Here is a 26,906-nt window from a genome sequence, read left to right as displayed (position 1 = left end):
CCTGTCTGCGCCCAAAATTTTGCGTTAACTATTGCTGTGAAATGCTCTTGAGAATATGCAGACCTCCCAAGAGCATTTCACAACAACAGTTCATGCAAAATTTGAGGGGCAAAGAGAGCGAATTAAGGGCCATTGGAAAATAGAGAATTCTGGGAGTATGAAATTTGCATAAACATCTCTTTTTCCATAACGGTAGTAAGAACCATTATTTATTAGTCTATTTTAATAGATGACGTTTAGCGACCTAATCACTGTATTATATAATACTTTTCTCACGAAAAGGAAAACAAAAGAAGTTACGTGTACGAAAAGCTTCGTGTACTCTTACATAATGATAATTTGTTGACCAATGAATGAGCAGTGTCTGTCCTGGATGATCCAATCAAAATCTTCCGAAAATATGAAACGAACCTTGGCGCCCAAAAATATCAATCTTTTTGTTTACCTGTACATAGCTGTTGTGATCATGGAACGATGATTTTGGGTGTGTAAGCGGTACCGTACTTTCAATCTTACCTATGCACTTTAGTGAGGCTGTTTTTATCTGGTCAGTACCGACTTCTGCTGGTGAGGAAGCGTTGGAAACGCACAAATGAGGTACGTGTAGCAAGGTTAGCTGTGAACGTTGACTAAGCGCATTTTCATCATACTAATGGCGACTGAAATTTCTTAACGCCTGACAGCTGAATTTTGCTCCTTTTTAAGACACAGTGTTTCCTTTTTGATCCATGAATTAGATTAGCAACAATCTTCAAGATTTTTATGGGTACATTTAACTAAATTTGTTAATGGAGACCCAGACACTGTACTGACGATAAAAGCTGATAAAGCGTTTCTCCTTTCGCTTTGGAATTATCCGACAGTCAATGTTATTTTCGTACACCTTGGCAACAACTACTTGAAGTTTCAGTCTCAAAATATCGCTGCTCTCCTTGTTTTCGTCCAGTTTCTTAATTCATGTATGGTTTATTAAAACGCTTCGAGCAAAGTTCAGAGTCTTCGTCGCGTACGAAGTTGTCCTTTGACCGCTTACTTGGTGACGGGCTTTTGTATCTGTGTCACTGTTACTTAACTCTTGAGCTTTAATTTCGGCTTCATTTCACAACTTTGTTTTGCTTTGCTTGTGGAAAGTTGTAACACGTTTGGGTAAAAAAAAAGGTTATATTTGCACTGATTAGTGATACAAAATAACGTCGAGTTAGTAGTGATGTGTATTAAAGCTTCCTATAAACTATTTAATATGCTTCTCTGTGTTATATTCAGTATTAGTATAAATCTACTAGCGCTCTGTCACGAATGCCGTTCTCTGATTAACTACGCTACTCACTATCTGTTCTGTGATAGTGGGTAGCGTAACAGTGTGCCCTTGTCAACAAAAAGATGGCCGCTTCTTGGCGTTTTTGAAGTGTCTGTGAAGAGGATTTAGCGAAATTTTGAACGACGAGTAGATTTATACTAAAACAAGTAGATTATTCGCTCTCTATGTCTATGCGTGAAAGTTGATAGATAGAAATCTTGAGCTCATAATCTAATTGTAAATTATTAGATAGGACCCTGCGTGCAGTCTGATTGGTCAAAAACCCATGTTTTATTATAAAAGATAGAAAAAGTGTTTTATTGTTTTTCGCCACATCACCTTTAGCCAACATTTTTGTTAGAGATGGTGAAAAACATTTCTTTGAAGAAATTTGAGATCAAGTTCTCTATGAAGCAGCAGAAAGTTATGAAGAGGAGGCATGTAGCACTTCTTTAGTGGTATTAAATTGCGTCAGTTTGTCAATCTTTGTGCTTTGTTGTTTCTACTTGTGTCGTATAAAATCTATATTGTAAAGCAAATGAAGAAGCTTAAGCCATTTATTATACTGTGATAAAACACTCCAGACTTTTGAGAACACTCAAGAAATGTAGAAAACACTTGCCTAAGGCTCGTGTTTTCTACATTGCCCTCATATTCTCAAATGCCTGTCTTGTTCTATCACAGTGTAATACTCAAGAAATGCCTGTGGCTCGTTTTTCTACATTTCCCTCATGTTCTCCAGTGATCCCTCGAGAAAAAGGCAGTAGTGAGTCCAGGGACTCACACAGCCAAAAACCCGTGAGTCCCGCACACAGCAGTGTGAGTCCCACACTCATCATTATATGAGTTGTACCTATGAATAACATGTACAATTAAATGAGCTTTGTATTTTATTAGTTACTTTCAGTCTTTGACATACACAGCCACTGTACACATTTGGAAAGGACCAGGATGGCTTTATTCTGCCTTGTTTCACCTTTTCTTCGGGCTTCCTTGAATGACTTTCTTATCCCAAGGCCTTGGAGAGCCATCTTGTGTTCAAGGAGACCAGCATGCCAATTTAGCGTGGTGTTTTGAAAATTTCAGCACTGGGCTTGCTTACTCATTCCGTTTGATTTCCTAGCCACGAATATGTTTTGAGCCACGGCTCAAATAATCTTCATTCCTTAGATTTCACAGATTTCGCTTGTGCTGATTCTTCATTGTCTTCATTTGCTTTCGCGCCATCTTTCTCCATTGCAGTTGCCGTTTCTTGTTCTTGGTGTTTACTCGCTTCGGGCTGTTTTGCAAATGAGAGCTGTGTTTACCCCTCCAGGGGCTTAAGTTTTTCTTCAGTGGCATTTAATTTGAATAACAATGTGCCCCTTACGAAAGCAAGCAGGAAGAGACAGAAAGCATGTGTATGGAATCGAAAAACATACGCTTCTGTAAAATACCGCTGATCATGAAAATTGAGCCTGTAATGACCAGAATGTAATGGCGTTCGTTTTATGATCACGTGCTGCTTACTTTGATACTAACTTGTTTTCATAAATAGAGAAGAAAAGTCATCAAGTCCTGATCGTAATAGAGAGAAAGTAATTTTTTTGTGTCCAATGGGACGCATCTGGGACTAAATTTGTGTGTCTTTTAGGAAAATTATGAGTCTGAGACGCCGGACATGCAGGTAAATGGATCACTGGTTCTGAAATGCCTGTCGTGTTTTATCGCAGTGTAATACACAGCGTGGGCTTCTTTATTTGTTGACTAATAAATAATGGTTCTCACTACCTTTATGGAAAATTAAATAGAGAGAGGACCCTGCGAGCATAGAAAAAGTGTTTTATTGTTTTTTGCCACATTGCCTCTATATCATAAAGCAAATATGAAGAAGCCTAAGCTTTGTATTACACTGATAAAACACTTTGGACATTTGAGAACACTCAAGAAATGTAGAAAACACTTGCTTCGGCCCGTGTTTCTACATTTCCCTAGTGTTCTCAAATGCCGTAGTGTTTTATCACAGTGTAATACATGGCTTAGGCTTCTTTATTCGTTAATGAATAAATATCTCTTGCTATACTCTAAGACCTGATTCATACGTTGAACTTCCACCATCATGATGAATTCAATTCAATTAAGGTTACAGTATACCTTCAGATCGGCAATTTTCTTCAAATTTGGATTTTTGGTTCAAAGTAATGATCGAAGAGTAATCTCTAATTTCTGAAAACAAAATTGAAAAAAACTCAATATTGGCGGAGAAATGGAGGTTTTACGTTACGGCCGGAAGTAAAAGTTTCCTCTTGATTGACAGCCCTATAACGTGTACGCAATCAACTGAGACTACTTTCGCGGGAATATATGGATACCACGAATTGGCTGGCTATTCAGATCCAAGCATTTTTCGTATTAGATGTAATTCTATTAAGTTATAAGTAAACATGGGCCACGGAAAACATTGTTTACCACTTCGAAAAAGCGAAGAACGAATGAAAACACATCAATGAGTGAAGAAGCGAAAGTTGGCCTCGCGGATGAAGCTATAGCTATCGTATCAAGCGGGCGAAAAGATCGAGTCAAGAGTACAGAAAGATTCTGTAAAAATTTGGGAACTCGACAGCTATAACAGCGATGTTTACATTGACTCTTTTGTTGAGTCCGATACTGATGAATCGCCCAACTCATTGAGATTCATTGGAATATTATCCATGCATATTTGCTCCGCCGCACTTTCTTTTGTTCAGTTTGTTCTCGTCGCCCAGCCACTCTAGCGTTCGTATCCTTTTTCGTCTTCCCCATTTTGCCAGACCAGCTTCAAGAAAAACCGAGCTACAGAAAAATTATCTCTCTGCCTTGAGTGCATTGCGAAACACAAGGGTTTTTTCGAGATTCACGCGTAAATTTAACCGCGAGTTAATGGTAGTAAATTTTCCAAGCGCTGATTGGCTCAGTGATCTGAGAACCCAGTTGAAGGCGTTTGTGGGCGGAGTTTGTTTGCGAAGCAAGAGATTTTTCTTAGCGCTGTTTTCTCGAATAAATTTTTTCGCTTGAAGCAGACACTTTAAAGAGTTACAACTCAAAGGGGATTTGTTTGATTGCCCTCAAATTTGGACAGTAGCTAGATTAACATATAAAAAACAAAAACATGTCTGCGAATTGTTTATTTCGACATATTTTTTCTCCGAGAGCAATTTTTGTACGATCACTTCACATTTTTTAAATCCTATTTTGAAAATGTTCTGTAACTTTTTACTGCAATTGAATGTGGAAAAACGCAGACACGCTTTTTTAGCGCTTTTTGTCCTGAAACCGAGGAAAAAATAAATTGGCGAAAAACAAAATTTGCTTTGACTTGTAGCTTCCAAAAGGTGATTAGGACGTTCGCATTTAGTGGCCGTGAAAAAATCGGCACTTCATTTTATTTCAAAATTTTTGGTATGGTTTGATAGCCAGCTCTATAAGCTTTAATTTGATATAGGGGTTTAGGTATCTACATCTTAAACCGGATGCGCTACATCGCTTGGACGTGAGACACCCCTGAAGGTATACGGTAACCTTAAGTGCAGCAGAAATGCGATTGTTGATTCATATGTCGCACTTATGTTGCATTTAATTAATGTTGTTGGGTCTGCTGGTCAGTGGGAAATATTTTCAACATACAGAGTTTTCAATATTGCAGACGAAGATACTCGGCAACGAAGGACTTAAATTTTGCAAAAAATTGTCTGCCAATGGAAGGAGAAGTAGAAGGCTGACAATGCAGCAGTATGTCTTGCAATATGTTCAGGTTAAAACTCCGGCTAAAACTCCAACTTGTCCTAATTGTAAAGAAGTCGTCTGAGCAGATCGCGTCTACAATCATGGAGAAAAGTGTTGACACATTTGGGCAAAACAAACGCTTTCTATCTGCGTCCTTCCGTAATTTCAAAAAACTTTTTTGTTGATAGCCAAACCCCCCTCGCCCCCTTTTCAATGTTGAATTACGCTCCGTGGACACTGTCATGTGGTTACAACATTGAAAAGGGAAGAGGGGGTTGAAATGTGAAAATTGGAGATTGAAAAACTCACGCATTCAACCAAACAGGTCTTTTTCAGGGAGTGTCTCAACTGCTTTTGTCCATGATTGTAGCATATCAGCAATGTGATTGTCGAGCCACTGTGCTTTCCTGCCAGGTAGCACTGGGAGGAGAATGGCTAAGTTTCTTCTTTTTCTTTGGCGGGACCAAATTCACATATGCTCAATACATTAACATAATGTATGTATTACATTCGACACATCAGAAATTCAACATTTGAATCAGTGTCGCATTTCTTTCGGATAATGCGACAAGACCAGTCGAATGTGCTCCCTTCTTTTTTACAGTAAGAAATAAATAATATCAACAAAAAGTAGCATAATAAAACAACTATGCAACTCTTCATGAGTGAATTATTTCCCTTGATGGGAAACTCCAGATTGTTGGGTGTCAAGTGCAAATGAACAGGTTTGACTTTTTCTTCAGGTTATTAATTAGTAATTAGACCAAGTGGAGTACAAATTAGGGAGTAATAATTTTTGGCCAAGTAATTTCAAAAGCAGATGAGTGTGCAACATGAGGCCAATTTTGAATTACGAGCAATTGTATCAATAACAAATTTTGAAATAAAAAAAAAAGTAACTCTGCAATGATTTGTGAAAACAATATGTTGACGCGCTGTCTGGAAGGTTTCTGAAGAAATATTCATTACAAGTTTTGGCAATCTGAAATTGAAGTTTGAGTTTCAAAAACAGTTAAAGAATGACTTTCCTGGAAAATGTTTTGGCTAAACTACAGAATACAGGGCCTCTTTTAATCATCCGCCAAATGAGCTGGCTCTGCTCGTTTGGCTTGTTTTCTCCCTTGTCATCCACTGCCGAGCCAAACAAGCCAGGAAATAAAATATATACAATCATGTAGACCTAGGACTTAATTCGTATATAGATCATTCCTTATTCTTTCATCCTCTGCCAAGCCAAATGAGCCAAACAAGCCACTAAATATATATGTAGACCTAGGACTTAACACATATATTTAGATCATTCCTTGTTGTTTTATCCACTGCCGAGCCAAACAAGTGCCACTAAATATATAGACCTAGAACTTAATGCATATATTGATTATTCCTCACTGTTTTATCCACTGCCAAGGCAAACAAGCCACTAAATATACAGACCTAGAACTTAATGCATATATCGATTATTCCTGACTGTTTTATCCACTGCCGAGCCAAACAAGCCACTAAATATATAGACCTAGGACTTAATGCATAATTTATATAGATTATTCCTTGTTCTTTTGTCAACTGCCCAGCCAAATGAGCCAAACAAACCACTAAATATATGCACCTTCAAAAGTGGCCCTGTATTGTGTAGTTGCTCTTACTAATGTTTTGTCCAGTAGAAGTTGATAGTTCATTAAAAACACTTTTACAGGTTGCTGTAATTTATTCATCGCTAGTTCAGCTTCACATACAGATTGTTATCTGTCATTTAAACACCAAAGTTGACCAAACAGGCAACGTGTACACATGAATGCACTGCTCTGATCTTTGATTACTTCTAGTTTATCAAAATCCTTGTTATGCATGTAAGACAAGGATGTTACCTGCTGTTAGGGGTAAATCAGTTGCTTATGTCCTGGAGTAGAAGTAAGTATGGTGTGATTTGACTAGAACTTCCTTAGTAGAGCTATTGAGCCATGCAAGGAGAATGCATGCGCCAAGGATTGAAATTGTATCTGGAAAACAGTCAAATCAAAAACAGAGGTCTATTACAAGCGAATCTTTAATTATGCTTAAAATCTTGTTAACCATTTACTTAAGGCGCGAAATTATTCTCTGAAGTCTGATTAGTTTTTGCAGTTAACATCTGAGTAGCTGGAACCACTAAAATAGACTGCGCATGTGATACCTTTGACTAATTGCTTTTTAAAACACATTACAACCAAGAAACCTTTTGCTTGAGTATGACTTGTTGATGTTCACCAAAACTTTATCAAAGTGTTTCATAGTTATGTAATTGTTATCTTTTTATGTGAACAGGAGTTGTGTGGAGCTGTACCCATTTGAACTTGTAGTATTAGTCAAGTGTTAAAAGCTGAGGTAAGTACCGGTATCAAAAAAGTGCTAAGTGGCTAGCAGCTTGCCACAATGGGCGACAAAAGTGATTGAGACACTTTTAGAAAATGACACTGTGATATTTAACCCATCATTCTCTTTCATATGGATCTAACAGTAATTATGTACTTCTCCTATACCCCCAGTCCCCCAAATATTCAGTAAATGTGTTTTAAAGCTGCTAAGGTCTATGCAGTCTTACATGCAGAAATAGAAAATCAACATGGTTTTGGGAGGATGGGAGCAAAATGGATTCCAAGATGCTCGGAAATAGAATTTTACTGCGAAGTGTCTCAACACTTTTGCCACATATTGTGTCTTGCATTCCAATTGTACTAGTAGTAAAGGTGTAGCAGAGGTTTTGTTTGATTGAAAGGTACGTTCAACTATATTTATTCAATGTTTAAATAAATAAATGTATTTGAAAAACTGACTTCTGCCTATTTTGGTTTGTTCTTGCCATTCCCTCTGAGAGAGATGTTTGAGATTAAACCAGGCTATGAATTTCTGATAGACTGATGATGTAGCTCTAAATTATGTCTGGATTGAGTAACAACCAGTCAAGCTCTACACTAATCTATATACTGTAGGAGTTAGGTGATTAGTATGGAATTCCTGGGGTTGAATCTTGTGGGGGATGAATTGAGCTTAAGGTCATTCCCCAGTATTGCATTGCGCATCCCTACTGCGCATAATTTCATGCGTGATTAGCACGCATGCATTAAAAAATGGCAGCTTTTTCTTTACAGCTGGACCTCGCCATAGAGGTAAATCGTCATTTTCTCACAAACTAGTGTGGCAACCTATCATTTTTTCCTGTTGTTTTGAATTGAGGAATAAATTTCTCTGCGTAAAGTAAATATGGACCAATTCTCAGTGTAGAACAAAAAGCAATCGTCAGAATCATGAAGTTAGCAAGCAATCGTGACTACAATCATGGTGCTATTATAAGGATTTATATGGGTGTAAACAAGGTGCTGTTGCTCCTAAACGAACATGGGGACCCCTCATTTTTATTTCAAAATTTAAGTTTCAAAATAAAATTGAGCGATAGAAATTTTACACAACATTTCGATGTCGTTATGACATCATTATCAAGTGACAAGAAAATAACGGTTCAACAGTGTTATATATGCGGTGAGAGGTGTGATGGTTCATTAACATATTTGTTTAAACAAATAGTTTTGCGCGGATGGAATCCGATTGCGTGTTCAGGCTAGGTTTCTTCTTTTTAATAAACAGCATTTCGTAAATCAAACAATCCAGTTTTCCGTTGCAATTCTTTAGGACGGAAAAATTATTGGCAAGGTTGTCGATGTTATAAAGGCCATGATCGTTCTTTAAATGCTTTCTGATTGCGGAGAACCTGTGTTCATCAATACGTTGGTGCAAATGCCGGCTGGTACACCCGACATACTCTGCATCGCACAGATCACATTGGTAATTGTACTCTACGCATTGTTGATTAATTAGAGGTGGTTTTGGTTCACGCATCTTGAGATCTTCACAGATTTTGCGACTCTTGGACACTGGTTGAAGAGTGTGATCGATTTTCTCGCTCAGGTCAGATAGTTGTTTTTTCACTGCATCGGCTGACGTTTGATCTTTAAATGGCAATACCACTCGGTGAACAGTATCTTCGTTGACGGGTAATTGAGGTGGCATGAGAGGATCTTTGGTCATCATTGAGGTGACAAAGTGAGAAATGATGGAGTTAATTAGGCTTTCAGGGTACTTGAGATTCGTAAACATCAACTTCAGGCAATCACATTCAGTCACGAAAGACTCCCATGTGGATGACAGGTGAAAAGCACGGTTTACCATGGTTTTAATTAGTGATTTCTTGTACCTTTTGTCCACATGGCTTTGGTGATGGAGTAGTAGGCCGGTATTTGTTGGCTTCCGGTAAACACTGGTTTCCAGTTTGTAACCTTTCTTAAGTATTTCCCTAACAATAAATGGTAGCTTGTTGTCAGAAGCTGGTTCCATTGTGAAATTTATGGATGGGTGACAGTTGTTAAGTGTTGTTAAAAAGGCTTCTGCTGCTGGCACATCCTTCATCGTGGCAAGCGTGTCATCAATGTACCGCTTATAAAACTCTGGGAGCTTGTTGTCATGTTCTAATTTCTCTTCGATGGAGCAGAGAAATGCATTTGCCATAAGGGGTCCCAAAGGTGAGCCCATTGCCACTCCGTCAGTCTGTTCATAAAGCTTGCCATCGAACTGGAACAATTGGTTCTTAGTTGCTACTTCTAGAAGTTGAATCAGGTCAGGCTGAGTGATGTTTAACTTGTGTGTTTCGTTAAACCAGTTGTTTACGAACGCTTTTTTGGCGATCATTTCAATAGTTTCCTTAAGTGGTACATTAGTAAACAGAGATGTGACATCATAGGATACCAAAATGTCGTTTTCGTCGACTTTTAGGTTTTGAATCTCTTCTGCAAAAGCGAACGTATCAGAAAGCGTGTAGCGATTAACTGACAGCGGCTTCAGTTTTTCATCAAGCCACTTGGCGAGGGCATAGTTGTAGGTACCCGTGGCAGACAAGATTGGTCTCATTGATAACTTCCTTTTGTGTGTCTTTGGAAGACCATAAAGGTGGGCAAGGCGTGAGCCTTTCTGACAAACGGAATTGGCAATCTCCTTTGGCAGAGTCTTAGGAACCACAGAATCGAGGTGCTTCTCCTTCTGCAACACGGGGTGGTAATGTTTCAATGGCCGGCCTTTCATTTTTGGTCTGTGCAAGCTGACAGGAGCGAATTTAGATGTATCATTTATAGATGCCTGACCCAGAAGGCTAACATAATCAGATTTGTTTATTTGTTTAAACAAATATGTTAATGAACAATCACACCTCTCACTGCATATATAACACTGTTGAACCGTTATTTTCTTGTCACTTGATAATGATGTCATCAAAACAGCAAAACATTGTGTAAAATTTCTATCGCTATTTTTTATTTTGAAATGTTTATCGAAATTTAATCTCATTCAAAAATTTAAGTTCCTCTAATATAAATAATCAGTAGGCAAAGTTTCACAAAAATCTCAGTGCAGGTTCTATTTCAGTGGAATGACCTTAAAACTGACTCTGTTTACTCACACATAGCGGGTACATGTATCTGACAGTGGCTTCCTTTAGCTTGCTATATATAATGAATGGTTAAAATGTTTTAAGCTAACATGCTAGAGGCAATTAAAGTCAGTAAGAAAAGAGTCCTTTTTGCTTAGTTGGAATATTTAAAGTCCTTAACTTAGATATCCAAGTAAAGTATGGTGAATTACTTAATATAAAAATATGTCTCCTAATTAAATGTGGAGCTTGCAACCTTTTATTTTCTTTACAGAAATGACTTTCAATTAATAAAATATACATGATTGCATACTTTTTTGGTAGATGATAGTTTCTTGTGGTTTGAATGTTGGCAAACTGCTCAAAGTGCTAAATGAGGGGCTTCTCAAGGAAGAGACACGCCTTGCACCTCTTTTGTGCTTGGTTGGAAATGAGGTACAAATGCACCATGAGTAAACGTTTAATAGAGCATACATCCACCATAATGATGTTCCACTTTCTATGATGTACATGTTGTAGGTCAATATTTGTTCTTTAGGTCAGAATGATTTCAACCTAAGTAAATTTGTGTCAGAGTGTAAGCGTTAGGGTGAGTTTGGGACTAATAACTTATTAGATCAACAAACACGATCAAATTTGCAACGATTGCTTGCATTGATTGTGTGGGATAGTGGAGAGGTAGGTGGACTCCAAACCCAGGGGGTACTCCCCAACGTTTATGGTGGGGGGGTGTGGCCGTTCTACCCTATTTCAGATCAAGATCATTTCAGACCTTTAAAATTAGACAGAATACGGCTCTAAATATGACTGCAGTTAACCAGAAATGGATTCCATTCATGTAAACATTTGAGAAGGGCACAAATTTGCTAATGTTGATGTGGGAAAAAGTTCCTTGTAAACAAAAACTAGTGCCAAGCCAGGGTGAAAAACGTACTCTATTTGAGGCCATATAACTAAGTATCCCTCCCCTCTTCATTGGGCTACAAAGTCAGAGATCTGATGTTCAAATCTAAATAATTAATTAACAAAATGTTTAACCAATAACAAAAAATTAGAAAAAGATCTGGCTCGGGTTGTTCCAAAGGCTGAGAACGCTATCCACACGATAAATCACTATCCAGCGGAAAGCAGGGTTTGTTTTGTCAACACTAATCCACTGGATAGCATTTTATCCGGTGGATAGCGTTATCCGGCCTTGGAAATAGTAGGGCCTGGGGAGGGTGGGGGGGGGGGGGGAAGGGTTAGTGTTACGGTTATGTGGGTTGATATGAGATCTGCAGGGTAGGGAAGGGTAATAGGAGCTGAGAGGGGTTGGTGGTGTCCATGTCATTCTAAGAACCCCAACAAAAATTGGGGGAAAAAAACGTAATTCTGCCTTCTCAAAATCAGCCAGCCACCGGCAGAACAAGCCACCTCTTCTGGAAGTTTGACCGTCTCCTTTTGTTAGGAACAAGGAAGGGAAAAAAAAATACATTGTTTAGTGTGAATATTCATAATCCACTATATTAAACACAAACTTCCCAATCTTTCTTCCATCAAGAAAGTGAAAATATTCATTGTTTTGTCACAGTACTGTATCAAACAAAGTTCAAAGGTCAATATTTCTTGTCAAGCATGTCTGAAAATCAGAAAGTAATTTATCTGAATTTATTGTGTAATTATAATACAGCAATGTTAATAAACTGTTTTAAAAAATTTTACTGACGACCTTGGTCACAAGGATTGGAGAAATTCATTTTATATGCATTTTGTCCCTCCCCACCCCTGTGTAATGTTGACAAAACACTTTCATCTAACATGAGTTTTCATTTTATTATCTTCCAACATTGAAAGGGGGAATGGGGTTGCTGGCACTTATTCTGTAGGTATTACGGTTATGACAGGGTTGCCATGGTTGGGGAAAAGTCAGGGAAAGTTAGATTTTCTTCAAGGTCAGGGAAAAGTCAGGTAGTTTTGTATCAGGTCCGAGAGTTTCTAAATCCTTGTTCAAAGTCAGTGAAAAGTCAGGGAATTTTATTTTAAGGTTGCTGCAAATTATTTTATCAGATGTTTTTGTACAGACAAGGCAATTTTGTTGAGTTATTTTTTTGTAAAAAAAAAAAACCTCTTAGTCAGCACATCTGGTATGTTATGGATGTGTCAATGGATGAGTGAGTGAGTGAGTGAGAGATGTATGTATGTCACACCAATCAGATTAGATCTACTATAAACAGCCAATCAAATTTCTTGTTGTAAAGGTAAATGGAATGTGAGAAGATTTGATCCCGACACAGTTTAGAAAGGCCATATTTATTCTTCTGTACAAGAGGAGGAAGTATCCATATATTGGGCTTACTTTGACATTTTCTGTGGGTTAGGCTGAGGATTTTAGTTACGAATGAGATGAGTCTTGAGGTTTGAAACAGTTCGTGAGTTAGTAGTAACTGTATGCAAATGCAACAAGATATTTTTATTTTTAGTTACAAAGGTAACTTGATACTTTTGTTTTTCACAAGGAGTAAATTCAATTAGAGGTCACGAATCGTCGCTTCTAGTTCTTAGGACACATTTTAGAGGGAACAAGACTATTTAGATTTGAAACAGTTCTAACGTTTACAATAGTAAGTGCAGCTGATGATTGTTTTGTTCTTGTTGCATGCAAATATAACAAGATATTTTTATTTTTTAGTTACAAAGGGTAATTTGACACTCTTGTTTTTCACACGGGAGTAAATTCAATCAGAGCTGACAAATCGTCACCACTCTTTCCCACGAGATGTTTGCTATCTTTAGTTACAAATGGTAACTTAACACTTTTGTTTTTTATATGGGAGTAAATTCAATTAGAGCTGACAAGTTATTGGCTTTTGTTGACAGGATATTAAACAAAAAAAAACTTTCATTTCTGGATGGTTTTTACGTCTCTGCAGTAGCAGTTTATTTTTATTTGACGGGCATTTTATGACATTCTTTTCAGTCCGATATTTTTAAAGGTAAAAAGTATCAAAACTGCTCAAATGTCCTTTGAAGACTATGTGGCACCAAGTTTAAGTGCAATTTAATTAAATCAGACTTTTAATGTGTCAGAGAGGTTTTTTTCTCTTTCTTTCTATTTTCGGTGAAGTAGTGTTGTTGTGTTGTGTTGTGTAAAAAGGGTAAACTTACGACTCGAATAAAATGTGAAAAGGTCTCTTAACTTGAGTACTTTTGAGTAAAAATTCCTCTTGGGGGTTGGAAGGGCTATGTGATCGGTGAGTGAGGGAGTTATGCATATGCATGTGTCACACCAATTACAGTGTGGGTTTTATCAAAGAACGAATCAAAGAAAGAAATAAGATGGTATCTACATTAATCGGGAGACGTGAGAGATTACTGTAGTTTGTTCAGTCAAACATTTTATGGCTTTCTATTTAGCTATCTTACCATTACCGATGCAACATCGTATGTACATCATAAATTTCCAGTTTCTTTCTTGCTTTACATTGCAACCCAAAAAACTAGTCAAATTAACCAAATCTTTATTGTAAACAGTTCCATGAATGCTCCTATCTCCAAGACTTCACAAAAAAAAATAACTCTTGCACGTCTTGCGTGCCTATGTTTTTAAAAATTGTCTTAGCCATCTTTATTTTTGTTGATTCCTGGCCAGAATAGTCATCCTGCAGGGTCAGTGAAAATTGCTTTACAGTCAGTGAAAAGTCAGGGATTGTTTTTGTTCCAGTGAGTGGCAACCCTGTTATGAGTTTATGTTTTTGGCATTTTCCAACACATTTTATCCATGGCTGTAGGTTGAAACAACTTACATGTATTCCAGGTTGATACAGTAATTCTGGGATAAAGAACTTGTAAATTGACCTACAGCACCCACAATTATACAATGCAGCTCTGGGTGACTTTCAGCTATTTTCTCTCATGCCAATCAATAATTTTATATATAATTGTCATTTTACCATATCATGATGGTGCTTTGCCTTATCACTGGATGTGAAAATAGAAAGGGGAAGCTTGTGGAGACAAAGAAATGACAATATTTTCTTAGTTACTTGAGTGATTACAAATCTGGGTTAGTTCTTGAAGGAGTTAAACCTCGATATGTTGATGACAATGGATTTCTGCATTAAGAGGAGATGACATCACTGAGGAAAAACTTAAAAATGATCTAGGGTGCAGTAATGATTTTGTTTCTGGTATGCTAGTGAAAGAATGGGACTGCAGCTTTATTGTGGATTGGGTTCCACAGGTCAGGTGATAATATATGGTTTATGTGATCTGTCAAAAGCTGTAAGTAAGTAATGAAGTTCATTATCAAACTTGCAAAGAGAAATATACAGGCCTAACAAAAAGATTGTTTTCTTCTTTTAGGATTCAGATGGAATCAGTCTTTCAAATCGAGACAATAGCACAAGGTTTATGCTGAACCTAAGCAGACATTGTGGGTTTCACTCAGAGACATACTCCCTTTCTGTAAACTTGCTTGATCGCTTCCTGTCTGTGGTGAAGGTGAGTTTCTTAAATTAAAATCAAGACCTTCAAAGTTCTTGGCACATGGGTACTCTATTTTTGCCATACCTGCTGAGTAACTCATTTTTTTCCACATCACAGGCCAACCCAAAGTACCTTCCTTGTATCAGTATTTGCTGTCTGTTCCTAGCTGTTAAGATGTGTGAGGAAGATGAGGTATTAACTAGTATGCAAAGCAGTTAGTTATGGTACTTTTTAAATAGTTATTGGCATGGCTAGATATAATGTTGTTCCTGAAAATATCCATTCTCCCAGAGGGAATTGGCCAGATATTCTGGAGGGATGGTGGTGGGGGTTCAAAGATCTAGGAAATTCAGTCGAACAGGGGAATTAGACAGTTGACGTAGTTTTCCAAGACCAGATCTCAAGATGACCTTCAATTCAATATGAATTCATCTACCATGTAATTTGAGAACCTGTAGCCACTGGGCTAGTTATGTTAGAAGAGGTTTCAGGGAGGTAAACAGGTTTGTTTGATTGTCATTGAGAAAGATAAAGAGATTTTCTCACATTTTATGATCAATATTTCTGCTGTGACATGTCTGTTGTTAGTGCAAAGACTGCTAGGAAGATTTAACTCTAGTGGGAACAGTAACCCATGGACATGTACCATATGAAGCAATTAGATCAGTGCCGTCTTAGATTTTGATCATTGCTTGTCATGCTTAATCATCATGAAAAGGATAGACTCATTTTTCAAGAAGGTTGCAAGCAAATGCAATACTTCCAAGAAGAAGGAGCCTGAGGGAGATGAATTACGACCAATGAAGCACCTCAGAACCAAAAAACCCCTTTGAGTGCAGAAAACATCAATACATCCTAATTAAAAGCATTCATTGTGTCCAACATTTAAGACGAAGTAATTTAATCTAACTAGTATTAGGCAACTGCTTTACAGTTGAGTTCTTACATGACTGTATGTCTACAGATCAGGCTGAAAATTCCAAGCAATTTCTTTCTTGCAACTCGATTTTTCGCTCACAGTTGACCCCTGGCCGCTATGATTCCTGATGTCATAATTATTAATCTATATGCAGCTAGTAGGATTTGGAGTGTTTATACTACTTTAACTAGTCCGAGACTATGATAAAGGTTCGTGAGGTTTCTTTAGGATAAATGATGTTTTCTGACATACTGACATGTGTCTGTGACCTTTTTTCTGAGAGCCTGCTTAATACAGACACTCGGATGATGCGGACACTATGGCATGTCCATTTGCCGGCCCCTGTGTTAATGGGGTTCCACTTAACAACAACTTTTATAGGACGAGGAGACCTCCAAAAACCTACCAGGCTTATAGCAGAGGCTACCTCAGTTGTTAATGGTTATAATTTTTAGTGCAGAGTGCACTATTGGGATGGTTTAGGGGGCTGCTGTTCGCTAAGGCACTAATGTAATAAGCCACTAAAGGAATAATGCACTAACACGATAAGGCACTAATATGATAAGGTACTAACACAATAAGGTGTAAACTTTAATGTTTGTTTAATTAATTACTTTCAATTAATCAGTTAGCCTTGTGGGAAGGGGAGCTGGGTGGGGTAGGTACCCGAGCGCATTCCACAAAACGTGTTATATTTACGTTGCTTTCTTTGATAACATGACAAATATATATATGGTTTTGCAAATCTCATACTATCCTTGTGGTGCCATTCTCTTAAGGTCATGCCCCAGTATTGCATTGCACATCCCTACTGCGCATAATTTCACGCGTGATTAGCGTGCGCATTGAAAAATGGCAGCTTTGTCTTTACAGCTAGACCTCGCCATAGAGGTAAATCGTCATTTTCTCGCAAATGAGTATGGTGACCTATCATTTTTTTCTGTTGTTTTGAATTGAGTAATAAATTTCTCTGTGTAAAATAAATATGGACCAATTCTCAGTGTAGAACAAAAAGCAATTGTCGGAAACGTGAATTTAGCAAGCAATTGTAACTACAATCATGGTGCTATTATAAGGATTTATATGGGTATAAACAAGGTGCTTTTGCTCCTAAACGAACATGGGAACCCCTCATTTTTATTTCAAAATTTAAGTTCCTATAATATAAACAATCGATAGGCAAAGTTTCACAAAAATCTCAGGGCAGGTTATATTTCAGCGGAATGACCTTAAGAACAAAAGCAATTTGCTCCAAACACATGCACAAATTAGTTAGCGTCAAAGTCGGCTATATGTTAAGTGAAAGATACATTTCATATGGGACTACCCACGAACGTTGAGTGCTTTCCCTTGTGGTAGAACATAACATGTAAGATGCATGCGTTCTACCATTGCTAGTGTGATAAGCTCCGTTCTCGAGTTCAGACGCACGGTTTTTTTTATTTTTTGTAATGAGTGATATCACACTCTCGTTTTGGCTGGGAATAGCAGTTGTATTTCAGGCAACGTCAGTTCTCCTCTTTTAGTGCAAAGAACGCTACTGTGACTCCGTTTCTTCTGGAATCTTCCTTAGCTCAATTCAAGAAATGTCATCTGCTGTTTTAGAACTATTGTGTGTTTGCCGGGGTTGCTTCTCCTTAGCAGCTTGTTTGTTTCCTCTGCTATGAAAGAGGGTCGGCTGAAACTTTCCCGCATTAATTACATGTAAAACTAGTAATAGTTATCACTAAATCTGTCTCCGCTTTCTTTTATTTCTGCTGATTGAAACCAATCATATTGAACATTTTTGTATGGACTAAAAATTTTATTTTTTTTTGTTAACTATATCACTCATACTGTTCCAGTAACTTAGACATCTTACCATGAATATGATCCAAACAATCAACTAAGTTAACTAAACCAATACATTCTGTTTAACTCATTCTATCACATGATATTCTTTACATAATACTCCCACAAAGCATTTACAGCCGAGCAGTTTACCATATCTCGTTAGAAAGGACGCAAAAAGTACTTTCTGGAAAAAAAGGTTGCATTGCCTTCGTGGAAACTAATATTTCTTTTACAAAAATTTCACTCAGTAGAACTTTATAGGGAAAAAAAGGTTAAAAATCTATAGCGAAACAAAAAATTAAGTCATTAAACTACTCTGCTGTTCCAATTTGATGCTGAAACAAACCATTTGTCTTGATATATGAGCAAACATATCTCGAAAGCAGAACGGAAGTCGATTTTTCTTCCGCGATGTAAACAGAAGTATTGCGTTACAGTCACCATATATGCAAATTAGAGTCAAGCTTTTTTACCACAACGGAAACACTGCAAAACAATTGCATTTACTTTTGGATCCCTTCAAAGTAACTGTCACATGAGCTCTACGCCACGTAGGATTACTCAATACAAATAAGCGATCCGAATAAACAAGATGCCAATGGTAAAACTGGTGATCAGAAGGGTATTTAACACTGGCCTAGAATTTCTAGTATACTTCAGAATTTCTTACGATACATTCTGAGTTGTTTTTCTCCCAAAATCCATCTTCAGGATCTTTGAAATCGTTTTCAATTTGTCCTAGATGAGAATCTGGGCCATTTCGAAGCGAATTCATTTGATCACGCTAAAATCGTCGTGCAGGCCATATTTTTTTACATTTATTTTTAAGAAAGCTTTTGACTTGTGGAAATAGTTTTAAAGTTTAGCATAGTTGTTGTAATAGTTTTAAAGTTTAGTGATTTCCATTTATTCATTTATTTTAACTTAATGTAAAGTGCTTTTGAGTATGTTTGTATAGTTCTAGCGCTATACAAGTCTATTATTATTATTATTATTATCATTATTAAGTTGCTGCATATTGTAATTGGAGAGTATTTTGACCTTGAAATGCTGCTCAAAGATGGCAAAATCCAAACTTGTGGTTGGGAGACCTTGAAATGCTGCTCGAAGATGGTGAAACGTGAACTCGTGGTTACAAGAACCTTCAAATGCTGCTGGAAGATGGCGAAACGTGAACTTGTGGCTGCAAGAACCTTGAAATCAAGAATTTCATGTACCCGACACCGCACCAGCTGTTTTGTGAGCCCGTGTTCCTTGCCCTACATTACCCGAGACCACCGTGCACACCTAGTTTCATCAAATCGAGAATGCTTCGCATACTACCAACACATTTCTTATTTTTTTGAAATTCCTTGTATGCATACACGCACACCTAGGGTGCCTCCTCGGGTTTTGGCCTCTGCGCATGACAAAAGAAACTTTGTTATTATCGCCACAGACTCCATGGCACTTACTGAAACCTCCAATTAATGTCATCAGTTGATGAGGTGACTCGCTCACCGATGTGGGATATAATTTCGGTCAAGTAAAGATCTCTACCTTCAATACTTGTTGAAACACCTCAGTTGTATTACTCAATAGCATTGTGTATTAGTTTGATGTGATTTTATTGTTTACACCAACTCGGCTGGCAAAAGAATTAGAACGCACTATTCAGTGATTCGATGTGGCTATTTGATAATTAGATTAGTTCTTGTTTATCAGCGAAATGAAAATTTACGTTTTGAATAAGACAAAATCGTTCCTCTTTGACTTTTCAGCAGATATTTAACTTTTATATTCCATTTATCTCCAGCAGTGAGTTAAAAAAATACACATCTTCCTTACATTTTCATGGAAACAAAGGTATCTTGTTGCATACATTGGCGAGGAAAACAAAAGTATCAAATTACAAACGTTGCTGTGAAAAGTAAAATTGTCACATTGGCTACTTCTACCCATTATTGAATTTAAAATGAACGAAACTCAAGATAAAATACCACAATAAATTTAAAACCATCTTGACAAACGGTCATTGTAAGTTATTTTTGGCCAAAACACAAACATGAAACACACACTGCTAAAAGTTATGTCTTGTCAAGTTTTTGTGCGCTCATATTCTGCAAAGGGGGAAAGGCCTAGTTGACTACCAAGGGAGAGCAGGCTACAGCAGGGGTGAGGACCTGTTTGACTACTGCATCAGAGCTGTAAATTACACTCTGCACTATCTGAGATTGTCTCACTAGTTTAGCTTTGTGTGCCAAGACCAACTCTGAGTTATTTAATACTAAATAAAATTTAATCGTCTTTTCCTTGAAGCTAGGAAAGCTTGGTAAACTAGTGAGAGATGCTGGCAGAGAATTCCAAATTTTGGGACGTTGATTAATGATAGAGTATTGTAAATTATTGCAAAAGATTTATGCAACATGTTTGCATACATAGTTCAAATCTGTAATGATTTGTAAACTATTTTATTTCCTATGAGTCCCACCACCAAATAACTGGAGTTGTGAAGTTTGCTTGAAGGTTTGAGTTTCCAGGAGTCAACTGTACATTCATGGAAGAGTTTTGGACCACAATTGTATTTCATTGTGTGACACAACTGTTCAAATGTTTTTCGTTGTTAGGATGTCCCAACAGCAGCTGATTTGGTCAAAGTTAGTGGGCTACGCTTTTCTTCTTCAGACCTCTTAAGGATGGAGCGAATCATTCTTGATAAACTTCAGTGGAATCTGTCAGTGAATGCTTCAACTCCATTGTATTTTCTGCAAGTAGTAAGTACATGTGTAGAGTGACACAGCCTTGATGCAAATTTATCTTATGCCTGAATAATTGAAGGTAAGCTGAAAGTGCAAATTAAAGCTGACAATTTCATAATTTTCTTGCAGTTCCACGCACTGTGCGTTTCAAAAGGATTTCTTGACCACTGCCCAGTGAGCCAACATTTACAACACATCACTGCTTCTTTAGAAGATCTCCTTTGTCACCACAAATTTATGTTCTTCAAGGTGAAAAAAGTAATATTAAACTAATTACAGCCAAATGAATGAATGCATGAATGAGTGAGTGATCGAGGAATGAAAATAATTAAAACAAATATGCTAATGGACATACTTAGAGTAGCCTGCAAGCAGGCTCACCTTTGAGTCATGTGCGTGAGTGGCAAAGAGCAAAGCAATCCAGTGGGAAGGAGTCTGGTGAAGAGGTGCCTAACTTTCAAGCACCTCTGCTCGATTTCGCGCTGGCAGCTACGTTACATGCGCCTGTGCTTGAAGGCTATGTTTAGAGATAAAGCATCTATGCCTATGCACCCAAACAACTGGCAGTTTTCAAGAAATGTGAATGTTTGCGGAAAACTAGAAAATGCATCAAAAATCTTCTTGCAAGACATATTTCACCTCTACTTTGATTGTGATGCAGCATCTATGTTTTTTTGTTTCAGCCATCGACTTTATCACTGGCTTTGCTGAGTTGTGAGTTGGTGTATGTTAGCAGTAATTGGCTCCTGGCAACACATTACTTGCAGCAAGAAGCAAAGGTAATGATGCTAGTATCATTGTTTAAAAATAATTGATTGTTAGTCAACACTAGTGATACGCCCACAATCAAGGTTTTGTTAATCATCAGACATGTTACCGGTACATGATTGCATGTGCGATTACGTAGAGTGATTTTCTCAAACAATGTCAGTTTGATCTGCAAATTGTATGATGAATTGAGCTGCAAATAATGATCAAATAAGTCTCCCCTTTGTAACTTTCATTGTTTCTCTCTTGGCAGATTCTAGATGCAGAACTTTGGCAGTGTTCTAAACTGCTTAATGAACACTTCAACTCTGTTTCAAACAATCACTTTTCCAGAATCAAGACTCAGTCAATAACTGATAGAGAGGATCAACCCTTCACAGTGATAGAAAACTAATTACAAGGTAAACTTTCTTTATGTTTACTGTTAGTAAGGTAGTTTTAAGTTAAAGGTACATGTTGTCAATGGAGGCGCGGTGGACTCATGGTTAGTGCGCTCGTCTCCGGATCGAGCGGTCCGGGTTCGAGCCCTGGCCGGTTGTGTTGTGTTCTTGGGCAAGACACTTTACTCTCACAGTGCCTTTCTCCACCCAGGTGTATAAATGGGTACCGGTGATCTTAATGCTGGGGGTAACCCTGCGATGGACTAGCATCCCATCCAGGGGGGAGTAGAAATACTCCCAGTCACTTCATGCTACAGAAACCGGGATAAGCTCCGGCCTGATGGGCCACTTGGCTCGTATGCAGACTTTACCTTTACATTTTGTCAATGATATTAACAATTTCTTCCTGAAATGAAAATAAAACATAAGCTTTTTTGATACTTGTAATATGCCACCATGTGCGACATCAAAATATCAAAACTTAATAATTTGTTCCTGAAATGAAAACAAAACTTAAGCTTTTTTGATAACTGTAATATTCCACCATGTGCAATGCCAAAATATCAGAATTTGAGTGCTGAAAACAATGCCAAAATGCTTGTTTTTCTTGCTGGAGTTTTGTTTGTCACACTAATGAGTGACTCTATTAATTTGCTCTATTGCTTTTTTAGTGCAAAGACTATTGGGGTTAGAATGTTGGGAAAGGTACTTCAACTATGCAAAATGCTAGTTCCTGATCAAAAACATGGCCCTCAGATGTCAAGATTTTCACCAACTGGACAAAATATGACAGCATAGTAAAAGACTGACAGAAATCTGTTAACGTCTTGTAAGGGTGGGTGAGGGAGCAAATGAACTCCCTCACTTGGTGGGTGAGACAAGTGGCCCTTTGGAAATATTAAGAAATTGCCTCTTTCCCACTCCCCAGAGATTTCTTTGATAGTCATTGTGTTTGTGTGAAAATTATTTCCAAAACAAACATGGTGCCGTGTGTTGTGGGCTTCTCCAAGAAAAATTCAGTGCTTAGAACCAAAATACAGCTTTATTAGTTCAAAATGGTAAGGAATAAGCATCAAGAGGACTTGACTGATGGTAAAGACGGCATAATGGCTTACAAGAAATGATTGCAAGAAGGTCGGAATCAAAGGGTCTTCCCAAATACAAGTACATGTAAAACAAAACCATGCCATAACACTGAGGAAAGTTTAAAATGGACTTCCCTGTCCAGTGTGGAAATATCACTAGTTCAACTGAATGTATTGCTTATTAAATTGACATTTTTTCTTGAGGAATTGTTTTGTTGTTACAAACTTTTGCATTCTGAACTGACGGACAACAACACGTATTTGGATAGCACAAATATTATATACTTTGAGAATGCTTATATCCAAGTCACTATTTTTCATGAACACAAAAGTGGATCTTTATGTCGTGTACCTATTTATTATTATGCAGTGTGTTACAGATATTAGCCTAATACTGCTGCCATTACGTGGAGCTTGCTAACTTTGCAGTTTTCTTTTGGAACTGCTCATGAATGAAGTACAAAAAATTAATATTTCTTTGCTGTTCGAAAAATCAGCATATGGAACCCAAAATTGGTGGCCATCTTGGCATGTCCATAATTAGTGGTTTGAATCAATGTGTAAAATGTTCACGATGGAAAGACAAATATAGCTGGTTTGAGTGGCTGTATATCTGCTCTGGTTGTATATACTCCACTAAACTTGGACTACAAAAATGTTCGTAAAAATAACAAGGTTAAAGAATTCTACTTCAAACTGCTCCACAGAACAGTGACTAAAAAAGAGCTTTCCTTGATCTACTGTATAGAATCAGACATGCTGTGTTTATTATGCCAAGAACCCGAGTCAATAAGCCACACTTTCCTAAACTGCCATTGGTCAAAACAATTCTTTTCTGAAGTCATCAAATAGTCCACCATTTTAAGATGTTGACATTCTTGATGGAAGAACTGCCAATTCAAGGAGAGTTTGAATGCACGGTTTAACATTGTCTACAGTAGAGAATATTATTTTATACTTTACATCAACATGACTTTGGTAATGCAGTAAAAGCCCAGTATAAGTTGGTTTCACATAGACCTTCACATCAATTTGGGACCATTTCTGATAATCACCATTTCAAGAAAGGGAAGTTGCCATTGTCTTCAAGTTCCATTGTGAAACTGAATGAGGAACCCGTGCATTTCACTCAGTGTTAACAAGAATTCAGAGGCAGATGAAACATCGGACATTGTGCTGAGGGTGTCATCCACATAGTGCTTATAGAAAGCAGGCATCTAGTTTCGGTTTGACAAGTTTTCTTCGATATTGCACATAAACGCATTTGCCATTAGTGGCCCGAGGGGAGAGCCCATGGCAACCCCTTCCACTTGCTCGTAGCAACCTCTACCAGCTCTATAAGGTTGGTTTTTGATTCCTTATTGAACCAATTGTCTTTGAAAGCTTTCAGTGCAAGGATTTCGATGGTTTCATGGTACGTTTGGGAAAAGAGACAAAACATCGTATGACACTAAGATGTCCTGTTCGTCGATTTTCATCTAGTGAAGATCATCAGCAAACTGGCTTTTACTGCATTACCAAAGCCATGTTGACGTAAGGTGTAACATTCACATTCTCTACTGAAGACAATGTTAAACCAGGCATTCAACCTCTCCTCGAATTGGCAGTTCTTCCATCAAGATTGTGAATGTCTTAAGGTCATTCCACTGAAATAGAACCTGCCCTGAGATTTTTGTCAAACTTTGCCTATTGATTGTTCATATTAGAGCAACTTAAATTTTGAAATAAAAATGAGGGGTCCCCATGTTCGTTTAGGAGCAACAGCACCTTGTTTATACCCATATAAATCCTTATAATAAGACCATGATTGTAGTCACGATTGCTTGCTAGATTCACGTTTCCAACGATTACTTCTTGTTCTACACTGAGAATTGGTCCATATTTATTTTACACAGAAAAATTTATTACTCAATTCAAAACAACAGAAAAAAATGATAGGTCACCATACTCGTTTGCGAGAAAATGACGATTTACCACTATGGCGAGGTCCAGCTGTAAAGAAAAAGCCGCCATTTTTTAATGCGCGTGCGCTAATCACGTGTGAAATTATGCGCAGTAGGGATGCGCAATGCAATACTGAGGAATGACCTTAAAATGATTTTTGCTTGCCTGCACTATCCTGAAACCCTTGTAGAGAACACCATCAGACATTTTATTGATGTGAAAGTTACTGAGAATGTGTGTTCTAAACAACAAGTATCTGATTAACAACATGCTCCACCAGCATTTTCTTACAGTTCAAAGACCAGAAATCAGCAAACGCAGTAAGACACCACCGTGATCTCACAACAGGGGACCCATACAAGGGGCGTGTCTGTTTGTATGTTTGAAGTCTAAAGAAATGTTCAGGAATATTGAAGAGTCTCAACATCGTAAACTTATATTGAGTAATGTCTATGTTAAAGCTCAAAACAAATGTAAACCTACCTCGGTTATTGTGTATTGTCGTTTCTGCAGCTCAAAATGGCGAATTTAAGTGATTTGGTGGGTTTTGAGTTCACTGTTACACTCTATAAGAGAGGAAATTCTCCTCTTATAAGTCAATGCAAAACCCACCAAATCACTCAAATTCACCATAGGTCAACAATTGGCAACCACGTAAAGGATGAGCATGGAAAGGATGCGGAGACCATTGGAAGCAATTTCCAGATTTTGAAAAAATGTCAGTGAACTCGACTGTTTGATTTTTGAAATGTTCTTTTATTCAAAAACTTAAACCAAAACTGAACAAATAGAGTGACTCGATCTGTGTGAAGCTATTTACTTAATTATTTCACTTTTAATATCGTTTCTATCACGTTAGAGTTTTCTTTATCATTCATGCCACAATTTTCTAGTATTGTTCCTATGTAAATATTTTAGAGTTTTAGTCAGTGTCTCATCAGCATTCTTATAATCCATTGTATATATCTAAGCGCATACAAAAATTTTATTTTTCAACCTGAAAGTGACCGTCCAATAGTCAAAATGTTTTTTAATGTTAATTTTTATTGTGAAATCCATTTTTAAAAATTTATTGATTCGAATAAAATGCAGCTAGAGAAATCCTGTATCAAAATACAGTTTAAGCTAATTATAAGTACTGTTTTCGTCTAAAGTGCAAGTAATTTTTTTTCTTTCTTGAAATCAAAATACGGTTTAAGCTAATTATAAGTACTGTTTTCGTCTCAAGTGTAAATAATGTTTTTTCTTTATTGAAATTAAATATTAAGTACCTGTTATTATACGGTTTAAGCTAATTATAAGTACTGTTTTCGTCTCGAGTGCAAATAATTTTTTTTCTTTATTGAAATTAAATATTAAGTACCTGTTATTATAAGTAACCACTGTTTATTTGTATTGTTTAGTTTGGGCAACTTTATTGTAATTAGTGTAAGTGTAGGTTAATGTAATTTTATCATTGTATATATAAACAGGGTAAAATTATATAGGATTTTCAGAATGTGGTCGTTGGCCATATCAACAGGGTGGCAGCATTAGCAGGATTTTCTTGAAAATGCATGGGCTGTATTAATGAGGTGACCATAAGGCAGGGTTCCACTGTACATATTTACATGTACTTTAAATTTAAAATGTTATTTTCATTGTGGGTTAATTACCACAGACATTTTAAAAGTAATGACATCTCTCATCATCCTTTTCAGGTTATGCAGCCAATTTGTCTGAAAATATGCAACAAAGTTACAGTGTGCAGTCATCTTAGATGAATGACATGCAAGCATGGATTGGAACACCAACAGACCAACAAGCCCATCGTTGAAGGTTCCAGGCGAGAATCTTTATTCTCACTCTAGAATTTTAAACTTGTATACCTTTTTATGAGAATCTACAGGCCTAAGTTATATATCAGATGTTTCTGGGTTATCAGAGGATTGTTGTTAGTGGTAGTTCAGACATGTTTCACTGTGTGTTAAAATGTAAATTTGAAATATCTGTTTTTATGGTAGAAATGAAGGAAGAGAAGAATTTACAATGTAGGCATTTTGTTATATGTGTAAATAATTTGGTATGGATTAGGAAATAAAGGAATTTTTATTGAACGATTGACTGATTGTGTTTAAATATGTGTATCATGATTGCTGTCCTGCTCTTACTAGGGATTTTTGTGTTTCTAAATGACAAAAAACCCTGAAAATTGACAATAATGTACGGTACTAGAAAATTATGATTGTTTGTCATCGCTCAAATTCCAACTTAATGGTTACAATTAACGTTTTCAATGGTGATTTCAA

The 26,906-nt window shown here is 37.2% G+C and overlaps 2 protein-coding genes across 2 annotated transcripts; one reads left to right on the top strand and one right to left on the bottom strand.

Moving 5' to 3' along the window:
- Window positions 1-419: 419 nt before the first annotated feature.
- LOC110050072 (cyclin-I-like) lies at window positions 420-26,714 on the top strand. Its single transcript, XM_020755941.2, has 10 exons — window positions 420-597; window positions 7,340-7,399; window positions 10,812-10,922; window positions 14,829-14,966; window positions 15,069-15,143; window positions 20,310-20,456; window positions 20,571-20,690; window positions 21,125-21,220; window positions 21,463-21,610; window positions 26,319-26,714. The coding sequence occupies exons 3-9, from the start codon at window positions 10,812-10,814 to the stop codon at window positions 21,601-21,603; spliced, it is 828 nt and encodes a 275-aa protein (XP_020611600.2). The 5' UTR covers window positions 420-597; window positions 7,340-7,399; the 3' UTR covers window positions 21,604-21,610; window positions 26,319-26,714.
- Window positions 8,523-10,405, bottom strand: LOC149103117 (uncharacterized). The gene has a single exon (XM_089273580.1). It carries the CDS (start codon window positions 10,403-10,405, stop codon window positions 8,585-8,587), a length of 1,821 nt encoding a protein of 606 aa, XP_089129706.1. The 3' UTR covers window positions 8,523-8,584.
- Window positions 26,715-26,906: the final 192 nt, after the last annotated feature.

This window comes from Orbicella faveolata, unplaced genomic scaffold, assembly GCF_042242905.1.
Source record: "Orbicella faveolata isolate gen_17 unplaced genomic scaffold, um_ofav_v1 contig_35, whole genome shotgun sequence".
Lineage (NCBI taxonomy): Eukaryota > Metazoa > Cnidaria > Anthozoa > Scleractinia > Merulinidae > Orbicella > Orbicella faveolata.
This window is presented reverse-complemented; position numbering and strand designations above follow the sequence as displayed.